The sequence below is a fragment of the Anastrepha obliqua genome, chromosome 2 (assembly GCF_027943255.1).
Source record: "Anastrepha obliqua isolate idAnaObli1 chromosome 2, idAnaObli1_1.0, whole genome shotgun sequence".
NCBI lineage: Eukaryota > Metazoa > Arthropoda > Insecta > Diptera > Tephritidae > Anastrepha > Anastrepha obliqua.
The window spans coordinates 130,407,122-130,418,783 of record NC_072893.1 but is presented as its reverse complement, the minus strand read 5'-3'; the positions used below and the strand labels follow the sequence as shown (position 1 = coordinate 130,418,783).

Genomic DNA, 11,662 nt, shown 5'->3' with positions numbered 1-11,662 from the left:
CGTTTTGTAGTGTAAATATTTTCTATTTGATATTCTTTTTCTGCACATTCGCATAGATTTGGGCGCTGCTGGTGAGAATGTAACGCGCATTAAACTTGTCCGCTTCATACGTAAACACGCCACCGGCAAAGCACCAGCCGAGCTGCATACGGTGCGGGTTGAACGCGGCATGATCTGGCAAGAAGCAATTGACAAGTGAGTAGTAGTAACGTATACCGGCCAACGCAGCGTCCACGGACTCCACTGCAAAGGATACAATGCAATTCGAAAAACTGAAATTTTTTATATCCTCAAATTTTGTACATTTTTTAATTGCTATTTTCAATTTGCAGATATGCTGATTTGATCAGCGAGTATGAGGGCTTCTATGTGTCGCATCAGGTGCGCAACGGTAAACGCACTGCTATTTTGGCTGTTGAAATTGAAGCGCCACAAACGCAACAGCAATCCAACAGCAAGAAAAAGGAGAAGGGGATGAGCAAGAAAGATATGATGTTCCAGATATATCGTCCCAACACTGGGCTGCAAGTGCGCCACGAATCGTTGACGGAGCTGGAGAAGAAGTACAAGAAGGTGCCCAGCGAGGAGGCAGAACCGCACTGGACGCAGCAATACGATGCATCGGTGAACACATGTTCGCACGCCTACTGGAATGGCAATTGTCGCAACGTCAACTTAGGCAATGAGTGTGAGGTGAGTGGTGAAACAGTCAACTAATAGTTAGCGGAAGCGTAGGAAAGCGGTTAGGTTTTCAGGCATTTTTTTAACGGTGATTTGTATCGAGGGTGATAGACTGGCAAGGTTTGGCCAATAACTGCGGTGAAAAAGAAAATTGTGAGGGTAACTTCGGCTGCCACATCACGAGGGATTCAGCTGGCGAATTCTGTACGATCATTTCACACACTCATCCAACCAGGCGTTGTTCAGACGTCCACGAAGTGATATTGAGTTGAGTGTTTTTTTTTTTGTATATCACTAACACAATCTTAGTTTTTTCGTAAACAAACCGGTTCGTGACCCCTATTTCCTCAGCCGATTTTGTCAAATTCGCTGAGAGCCAGATAACGGTCTGTCTCAATTGCATTTTTTGGGTTTGCATTTTTTTTTTATAATTTCTTTTCAATTTACTCCTGCCGTTTATGAATTTAAAAATATTTTTCGTTCTATTATGGCATTTTAAACTAAATTTTCAGCCGAAGGCCTTCGTCGCCTATGCAAGTGTACAAATAATTAAAAAAAATAACTTTCGGTCTTACGAATATCGTGCGAACGAAGGCGTATTTCAACCACCCAATGGAAGAGTTTGGTCGCATCCCTTAATTGTGTTTATTTACATGCGAAAAGAAAAATATTTCCAAATAAAAAAGATCAAATCGTGCCAAAATCAATTTTAAAACTCCTTTCTCATTTTCCAGGTTGGTCTGCGTCAGCGTCTGTATTATGTGCTAGCCGGGTCGGTGCTTTCCGTTTGGACGCGCGTTGAGCAGGTGTTAGCCATGCGCAATGCCAACAACAAAATGCAAGTAATACGAATGAAAACCACCGAAGGTGAGAAAATTGTCGGTACGCTTATACCGAAATCGTGTCACGAGCTGCTGCTGCAAGATCTCAAATCCGATGCAGAGCGAATTGAGGAAATCAAATTCTAAGTTGTAGTGAACGAAATATTAACAAAGACATATACGTGGAGGCAAAATCATAAAGATATCAGAAAAAGAAGTGGAAAAGAAGAGAAAACCCACAAACACGGCCAATCCAATGAAGCGCAAAAGGCTTAAGTCATTTATCAAAGTATAAAAAAGGAAATAATAACCTTTTTTCCATTTATGTTTTCTATTTATGTTTCCTGAGCCATTTAGTGCGTAGTGAATAGAATGTAATTTTTAGTTATAATGCGGCGTCAGCGCAACTGCAGCAAAACCACTTAGTTATTTAACAACAACAACCTACGTCCAAGTAATTGCATATTTACATCACAATCTTGTGATGGGCGTGACATGGCATTACTTCTACATTGTAAATGTTATTATAAATTAAAGAAAAACATGCCTACATACAAATGTATGCAAAGCAAATAGAAAACAAACGAAAAATAAGTAAAGAAAAATTGCAAATCGGATAAAACCAGCTGCATCCAGTGCATATCCAGCCATGTGCGTGCAAAAATGTTCGTCTGTACGGTCCTGTTTGCAATGCATACTTATTATTATATATAAAATAGTGCGAGTATATGTAAATGTGTATTTCCGCGTGCGCCGTGGCCCTTGCGAAGGGTATGCAGGCGCATCTACTTAGCCTTTAGTATCGTATTTAAATAGATGCCTAACGTAACTTTTATTATTACTATTATTATTATAAAAACTCCTTATGTTTAACGCAAATTCACTTCGTGGAAGCAGTGAATTTGCAAAAGCCAAGTTTTTTGCAAAGAAAAATGATTCTATCATTCATACAAATGAAAACGCTTATCAATGGACTTTTTTTGTTGTAATATATTATGTATTTAATTTTAAACTATAAACATTACAATTACAAACTACAATTTAATATATAATACATACCTACATATATCAGAAATTATTGCTTATAAACAATAATAAAACAAACTATAAACAAATAAATGCAAATATAATATTAATATGAGAACCAATGCAAAGTTGTGATGCATTTGAAGTAGAGTTTTTAGGGCCAATGAGTTCACCTCTAATTTCATATAGAAAGCCTAACAACGCGTACAAGCTCGTTAAATGCTTGGGAATTAACGCCAACTCTTTTCAGTTTTCGCTGTTGGGCTGCTTTAGAATGATCTACTCTTTCAAAAGCTCGTTGCCGTCTACCTGTTTTCATTATAACTTATTTTCATCGAGCCATAAATCCTGCTAAGGCTTAGCTACAGTTAAACAATGCATTAAATGCGTAAATTATGAAAGTGTTGTATAAAAGTTCGTTAACGCACTTGCAGAACGGAATTAATAAAATTTTGCTGGCTCTTAAGCTATGAGGGTCGTTTGAGAATTTCAAACGAATGGCTATTTTTTAAACTTGAACAAATCTTATTATTCGGAAGGGATCGAGCAACTATAACAGCGTTGGATGAAGTGTAAGATTAAACAAAGTTTTTTTTAGTAAATACTTTTAGGTACAATCAAAGTTGGAAGCATTCAAACAAAATATTATATATTGTTAATTAACATTTATTTGGTATAATTTTCCGACATAAAATTGCTTTTTTTCTTAATTTTTAACAAATTTGGCCTTCAGCTTTGGTGAAAAACGAAATTGTGCGAGTAACTCCGGCTGCCACGTCCATAGAGTTGGTTGGTGGGTTGGTTAGAGTGGTGATTCATCCAGAATCCAACTGGAGCTTCCGCACCATTTTGTTGCCACATCCTCGTTACCAAATTGTTTAACAGTTATTTGCAGCAGGACTATATCCAGTCTGTGCGGTTTAGGAACCTTATTAGGTTGTTGACGTCTACGCCAGACAGTTGCTTGAGACTCTCGAACAGCAGTTTGTCCAGGGTTAACATTCTGTCCTTCCATAGGGCAGGGCATTCACAGAGGAAATGGAAGATTGTTTCTTTTTTCTCCGGTTGTTTACAACTATGACAGTATATGTTGTGAGGGATGCCCATTTTGGCGGCTTGTTCTCCGATAGACCAGAAGCCAGTTATGACTGCCGTAAGTCTACAGGTGTCCCGTCGTTTCATGTTTATTAATGTCGACGATTGCTTGAAGTTGTAGGTGGGCCATAACGTTCTGCTGATTTTGCATTTCGTCTGGTCTCTCCATCTACAATCTGCAATTCGAAGGTATTTTAGGGAAATTGCATTCTTGACCGCACCTAGTGGAGTGAATACTGGTACTGCAAGAGCGCTATTCATGGCAGATCCCCCTCTTGCCAGTTCATCAGCTTTTTCGTTACCTTCTATGTTCCGGTGTCCCGGAACCCAAATTAAGGTTACTCTATGGTTTTCACTCAAGTTGGTGAGACTATTCCCACTTTGCTCCACCACTTTAGAGGTTGTTATAGTCGCGTCCAGCGCCTGGATTGCGGCTTGGCTATCCGAAAGAATAGCGATATTGCCCTTAAAAGAGAAATCTGCGATTAGTAACCTACAGGCTTCCCCAATTGCTAGTACTTCCGCTTGGAAGACGCTGCTGGTATTAGGGAGACGCACAAATTTTTCAATTCCAAGTCTATGAGAATATATACCAGCTCCAACACCACAATCCATTTTACTGCCATCTGTATAGACTGTGGTATCGAAGTTGTTTAGAGAGAATCCCCTATTCCATTCTTTTTTAGATGGAAAGAGTGTGGCAAAATTCCTATTGAACGTTACCATCGGGACGATGTAGTCAGTCCTCACCGAGGTTAACTGAGTTTGTCGCGATAACAGACTAGCGTGACCATAAGTTTTTCCTTTTCAGCGACCCGCTTCATTTAACCTAAATGCACTCATGGTTGCCGTCTTCTTTATATGTAGATCTATTGGAATAACGTGTGTCAGTGCATTGAGAGCCTCTCTAGGACATGATCTAATTGCACCGACCGTTATTGCACAGGCTGATCTTTGTATTCTGCCGAGTAATTTGGTATTGTACTCTCTCCCTAGAGCTTTCCACCAAACTACCGAACCATACGATACAATGGGTCGTATAACCGCCTTATACAGCCATAATGTGTGCTTAGGTTGAAGACCCCATCTTCTTCCAAGCGTACAATTTCTGCTTTCCTTACCCGTTCTTTGACGTTTAACTTCCAGCTAAGTTTGGAGTCCAAAATTACCCCTAAGTACTTTGCACTGGTTGATAAAGACAGAGTTTGTCCGTTGATATTTGGTAGGGTAAAAGTTGGTACCTTGTATCTGGTGGTAAAGAGCATAAGTTCTGTTTTACGCGGGTTTAAACTTAGCCCACATCCTGTGGCCCAAAAGTTAAGCTCGCCTAACGCCCTTTGGATGATCCCACTGATCGTATTTGGACACAGTCCTGACACCATAACCACCACATCATCATAATACTCCCCCTTGTGGAGTGCCCCCGTGGACCTTCTTGGTTATGTTGATATTACCCATATTAGCTTTGATGATCCTGGTTTCTAGCATGGAGATGACCCAGTTACTGATGCAACTGTCCACCTCCAGGTCTATCAACGCCCGTTGGATGGCATCTGTGCTAACATTGTTAAAGGCGCCTTCGATATCCAAGAATGCCGCCATTTGTTTGCTCTCTAGAGAGCCCTCTATTGTTCCGATTACCTCGTGAAGCGCTGTCTCCGTAGATTTGCCTTTAAGGTATGCGTGTTGTGCAGTTGATATACCAGAGCTCTCCAAAGAGCTTCTGCGGTGCGTATCCAAAAGTCTTTCAAAAGTGTTTAACAGAAAAGACAAAAGACTGATTGGCCTGAAGTCCTTCGCTGATTCATGTCCTCTTCTACCTACTTTTGGTATGAAGACGACCTTGACTAGTTTCCAGCTATCTGGAATATGGCCTAAGTTTAAACACGCTTTAAAAATTTCCTCTAGCCATGGTAGGATACAGTCCAAGGTTTCCTGTAACATCTTTGGAATGATCCCATCTGGCCCCGGAGATTTAAAGGGTGAGAAAGATTTGATTGCCCATGCAACTTTTTCTTTGGTAATAATTTCATTTGCAAGATGCTGTGGATTATATTGGCTCCGCCTAATGTTTCCCCTCTCACTTTCGTAAGCACTGCATCCCGGAAAATGCGTGTTTAGCAGAAGCTCTAGCGATTCTTCTGCTGTAGCAGTCCAAGCTCCATCAGGTTTCTTGACCCAAGAAGCCATTGAGTGGTCTTTGGAAAGAAAGGTGAGTTTTTTTTGCTAAATTTTATGGGGTAGGACGTTTTGTAGGCTGTACTAAATGCCTTTTCCAGTGTTATGACCCTACTCTCAAGGTTTTCCGTGAGAGTTGATTTGAGGGATAGGAGTCTGTCCTATCCTCTTGTTTACTACATTTTTGAACCTCTTCCCGTTGGTTCGTAAAGGATTTTAATACGGTAGGGATTGATCTACCTTAAGATCCAAATCGTACAGGATCCAACTATGATCAGAAAAGGACCTTTTATTGGATACCCTCCAATTATCTACCCTTACTGAGCTATTTTCAGACAGTAGAGTAACCAATGGAGGATGGCTCCATGTGTAGAAGTCCACGCAAGTGGGGAAAGTTACTGATCGCCATTCACTTGGGAGTGGCCAGGACGATTCTTCTACATATGGTTCAAGCAGCTCACAACGTCCGGGATTAGCCCACGTATCCTCTGGTTAGCTTCCGAACACCCGTTCGGGAGTGAGCTAAAGTGAGAAGGCGAAGCATCCCAGCATAGCTGGTAGTGCGCTGGGTTTGGGACCCGCCACTTAAAAAGCCCCCCCCAATGAAAACAGCAACAAAGCCTCGGATGAGAACTTCCAACACTGATGACGACCCCTGCAAACGAAATAAGGAATACGATTTGAGGGCATGCACCTGGAATGTCCGGTCCCTTAATGGGGAAGGTGCCTCTGCCCGGCTGGTTGATGCCCTCGTGAGAGTAAAGGCTGACATCACTGCCATCCAAGAGATGCGATGGACGGGGCAAGGTAAGAAAAACATAGGACCTTGCGACGTCTACTACAGCTGCCATGTAAAGGAGCGCAAATTCGGTGTCGGATTTGTTGTGGGAGAGAGACTTCGTCGCCAAGTACTGTCGTTCACTCCGGTGGACGAGCGTCTCGCAACAATCCGCATCAAAGCCCGTTTTTTTAACATATCGCTAATTTGCGCCCACGCCCCGACGGAAGAGAAGGACGATGCGACCAAGGATTCTTTCTATGAGCGCTTGGAACGTTCCTATGAGCGCTGCCCCCGCCACGACATAAAAATCGTGCTTGGCGACTTCAACGCCAGGGCGGGCAAGGAGGGAATTTTTGGTCCCACAGTCGGAAAATTCAGCTTGCACAACGAAACATCCGGTAACGGACAGAGGCTGATCGACTTCGCCGGGGCCCGAAACATGGTAGTCTGTAGCATCAGATTCCAGCATAAGAAGATTCACCAAGCTACCTGGCTGTCTCCAGATCGAAAAACGCGAAACCAGATCGATCATGTTGTGATAGATGGAAGACACGCTTCTAGTGTATTAGATGTACGTACGATCCGAGGACCCAACATCGACTCGGATCATTACCTTGTTGCAGCCAAACTGCGCACACGCCTCTGTGCAGCAAAAAACGTACATCTACCTACGCAAAGAATGTTCGACATCGAAAAGCTGCAATCGCAACAGACAGCCAGAAGATTCGCCACTCGACTCTCACTCCTGCTCTCGGAGAGCACTGCCCAACACACCGGCATGCGCGAGCAATGGAGCAACATTTCTCGTTCTCTACGTACCGCCGCCGAAGAAGAAATCGGATTCCGGCGAGCCCGAAAAAACAATTGGTACGACGAGGAATGTCATGCTGCCGCCGAAAGAAAAGATGCCGCCTATAGAGCCACGCTGCGATCGGGCGCAACGCGAGCCATGTGGGATCGCTACAGAGAGCTAAAAAAGGAAGAGAGACGTATTATCCGACAGAAGAAACGAGAGGCCGAAATACGTGAGTGCGAGGAGCTTGAGATGCTGGCCAATAGGAACAACGCCCGAAAATTTTACCAGAAAGTTCGGCGGCTTACAGAAGGTTTTAAGACCGGGGCGTTGTCCTGTAAGAACAAAGACGGCGATCTGGTGACTGACGTACAGAGCAATCTTAAATTATGGAGGGAACACTTCTCGAACCTGTTAAACGGTGACAGCTGCGCATGTCAAAGAGAATGTGAAGAGCTATTCAAACATGGCGGCGAGGAGCTGGTAAGGTGCATGCATCAGCTTCTAAGCAAAATATGGTCGGATGAAAGCATGCCTGCCGATTGGAATTTAAGTGTGCTCTGCCCAATCCATAAGAAGGGCGATCCTGCAATTTGTGCCAATTACCGCGGGATTAGTCTTCTAAATATCGCCTATAAGGTTCTAGCGAGCGTATTGTGTAAAAGGCTGAAGCCCACCGTCAACCAACTGATTGGACCTTATCAGTATGGCTTCAGACCTGGAAAGTCTACCATCGACCAACTATTCACAATACGCCAAATCTTGGAAAAGAGCCACGAAAGGAGAATCGACACACACCATTTTTCGTCGACTTCAAAGTTGCATTCCACAGTACGGAAAGGAGTTACCTGTATGCCGCGATGTCTGAATTTGGTATCCCCGCAAAACTAATACGGCTATGTAAGATGACGTTGCTCAACACCAGCAGCGCCGTCAGAATTGGGAAGGACCTCTCCGAGCCGTTTGATACCAAACGAGGTTTCAGACAGGGTGACTCGCTGTCGTGTGACTTCTTTAACCTGATGTTGGAGAGCATCGTACGAGCCGCAGAACTTAATCGCTCAGGCACAATTTTTTATAAGAGCGTACAATTGCTGGCGTATGCCGATGATATTCACATCATTGGCCTTAACAACCGCGCTGTTAGTTCTGCCTTCTCCAAACTGGATAAAGAGGCAAAGCGAATGGGTTTGGTGGTGAACGAGGACAAAACGAAGTACCTCCTATCTTCAAACAAACAGTCGGCGCACTCGCGTATCGGCACCCACGTCACTGTTGACAGTTATAATTTTGAGGTTGTAAAAGACTTCGTGTATTTAGGAACCAGCATTAACACCGATAACAATGTCAGCCTTGAAATCCAACGTAGAATCTCTCTTGCCAACAAGTGCTACTTTGGACTAAGTAGGCAATTGAGCAGTAAAGTCCTCTCTCGACGAACAAAATTAACACTCTACACGACTCTCATCATGCCCGTCCTAACGTATGGTGCAGAAGCTTGGACGATGACAACATCCGATGAAGCGACGCTTGGAGTGTTCGAGAGAAAGATTCTGTGTAAGATTTTTGGACCTTTGCACGTTGGCAACGGCGAATATCGCAGACGATGGAACGATGAGCTGTATGAGCTTTACGACGACATAGGCATAGCGCAGCGAATAAAGATCCAGCGGCTACGTTGGCTGGGTCATGTCGTGCGAATGGAAACAAACGCTCCGGCTCTGAAAGTATTCGATGCGGTACCAGCTGGTGGTAGCAGAGGAAGAGGAAGGCCTCCTCTGCGTTGGAAAGATCAGGTGGAGAAGGACTTGGCTTCACTTGGTGTGTCCAATTGGCGCCGGTTAGCACGAGAAAGAAACAACTGGCGCGCTTTGTTAATCTCGGCCAAAATCGCGTAAGCGGTTATCGCGCCAATTAAGAAGAAGAAGAGTAACATCAATCACTTCCTCCCAATCTCTGAAGTACTCCGTACTAGGAAAGGTGAATGTGGGAGTTTTACCCCTGTTACATACCGATAAGTTAGTATTAATAATAAAATTATATAAAGACTCACCTCGGTCGTTTGTCTCGGAGCTTCCCCACAACACATGCCTCGCGTTGGCATCGCATCCGAGCACCAGGTTCTTGTTTCTGGCTTCACTCCATAGAGGTGATGATATGGAAAAAAATTAACACAGAATACGCGCATGTTGGTTCGTTGGAGTCATTGCGTCAACTACTGAACTATTTACTACTAGTTTTTGGAAATGAAAATACTGAAAAAGTAAACCAAAAACACCAGCTGAAATGAAGCCGGCCAATCATCTTTGCTTTTCCTTTAGCGACACCTTTTTCGCATTTCACAATTAATTCGAACAACAAGCATATTCGCTATTCCCTAATTTGTTAAATTTTCTAATCCCGAGTGCACTTATTTCTCAGTAATGTTATAAATCACCTAAAACTCATAATATTTAATAATTGTTAATGCCATAAGCTAAGTTGTCTAATTTGAAGATTTCCCTGCAATTGAACGGAAAACTACCAAAAAGCTTCCGTGCTTACCGTGCTACCACTAGCTTAATTTTGTGACACCGATAACAGAAAACACCCTGTGCGCATTTATAAGTCATACATTTTTTTTGTATGTGTGCGCCTGTGCTCAGCTGTTCAATGCACGTAGGCTCACGTAAACATTATTTTGTTTTTTTTTTATATAAAGTGGACGTAACACAAATATGAGTATTATGCGGAACTTTCAATTAAATTTTATATGCAATTCCATAAAATATGGAGCAATTAATGCAAACTGCCAGAAATTCTTAACGCAACTGCGTCAAAAAAGTACAGAGGCAGCGGCTGGCCCAACGACAAATTTTAGCGGGGATAAGAATATCCGACCTGATTCTACGCAGACCAGCAACGAAGAACGCACCACACATTTCGGATACCAAAAGGTGAAAGAAAGTGAGAAGGAACAAAAAGGTAAGGGCTCTACAAAGATTTTGTTGTTAAAACTACAGGAAAAAATCGTATTCTTGTTGTAGTGCACAAAGTTTTCGAAGATGTAGCGAGCTCTTATGATATTATGAATGATGCCATGTCCTTTGGCATACACCGCATTTGGAAGGATACATTTATGCATCATATGTTTCCATTGCACGGCACACGCCTTTTGGACATGGCAGGCGGCACAGGAGACATTGCTTTTCGTTATGTCAACCAACTACTCAAGCTAAAAAATATAGGTAATCGCTCAAGCCATATAACAATCGCGGACATAAATCAGCACATGTTGGACGTAGGTAAGGAGCGGGCCAAACTTTATTTGCCCAGCATAAAGAATCTGCCAAACTTTACGATGGATTGGCAACAAGCTGATGCAGAGCAGCTACCATTTGCCGATAACAGCTACACGGCCTACACAATCGCCTTTGGCATACGCAATTGCACGCACATTGACAAGGTAGGTAGGGGGAGGAATGCTATTTGCAGTGCAAGCTGCAATACAGTATTTGAACTGACTAGAGTGTTAGATTGAGTAATTAACTTTCTTTTCCCCCTGTAGGTATTGAGTGAGGCATATCGTGTCTTGCAGCCTGGTGGCCGTTTTATGTGCTTGGAATTCAGCCATCTAACGAATGATGTAATGCAGCGGCTGTACGATCTATATTCCTTTCAAGTAATACCGCCAATGGGACAAATTTTGGCGGGACAATGGAAACCCTATCAGTACCTGGTGGAGAGTATTAGGCAGTTTCCGAGGCAAGAAGAGTTTAAGCGACTGATCGAAGAGGCCGGCTTTGATATGGTATATTATACGAATCTAACTTTTGGCGTGGTGAGCATACACTCGGGCATAAAGTTGCGATAGTATTTATTCATAGATTTAATTTTCACACATAATACATAAATAAGTCAAAAAAAAAGGAAAAAACATTGCATTAGTAGTGAATAAAAACAGCAAATTTACGAATCAAATGATGTTTGGCCAAATAAATATATTTTAATAATGTCAAAAAAATCGAGCGATCTCTACGCCGAAACTTTCCCATGCCTGTATTTAATAATAACATGCCTTTGAAACTGAATGTAATCATCGTTTGAATTTTAAACTGTCAGAGTATGCAAAACCGAGCAAAAAATGGTAAAGGCAGATAGTTATTGTGTTGAGCGAGTGTATATTTTGCAATTTCTAAGCGTCAAACATTTTTATTAAATCCAATGGTAAATACAAATTTATGTATGACAGGTTTGCAACAAGTAATTATGATTTTAAATCAGAGCACGTCTGCTAATTGTTTAGAC

General features: G+C 42.5%; 2 protein-coding genes across 3 annotated transcripts in view; both read left to right on the top strand.

Moving 5' to 3' along the window:
• The window catches only part of LOC129237290 (protein strawberry notch), a 47,098-nt gene extending 44,480 nt beyond the window's left edge, over window positions 1-2,618 (top strand). For both annotated transcript variants that reach the window (XM_054871942.1, XM_054871940.1), the window contains 3 exons: window positions 57-195; window positions 333-693; window positions 1,416-2,618. In XM_054871942.1, the coding sequence (XP_054727917.1) occupies window positions 57-195; window positions 333-693; window positions 1,416-1,649 (734 nt within the window). In that variant the 3' untranslated portion in view covers window positions 1,650-2,618. The remainder of the gene's footprint in view (window positions 1-56; window positions 196-332; window positions 694-1,415) is intronic.
• Window positions 2,619-10,021: 7,403 nt separating this feature from the next.
• LOC129239336 (2-methoxy-6-polyprenyl-1,4-benzoquinol methylase, mitochondrial) lies at window positions 10,022-11,445 on the top strand. Its single transcript, XM_054874773.1, has 3 exons — window positions 10,022-10,339; window positions 10,402-10,820; window positions 10,923-11,445. The coding sequence occupies exons 1-3, from the start codon at window positions 10,093-10,095 to the stop codon at window positions 11,226-11,228; spliced, it is 972 nt and encodes a 323-aa protein (XP_054730748.1). The 5' UTR covers window positions 10,022-10,092; the 3' UTR covers window positions 11,229-11,445.
• The last annotated feature ends 217 nt before the right edge of the window (window positions 11,446-11,662 follow it).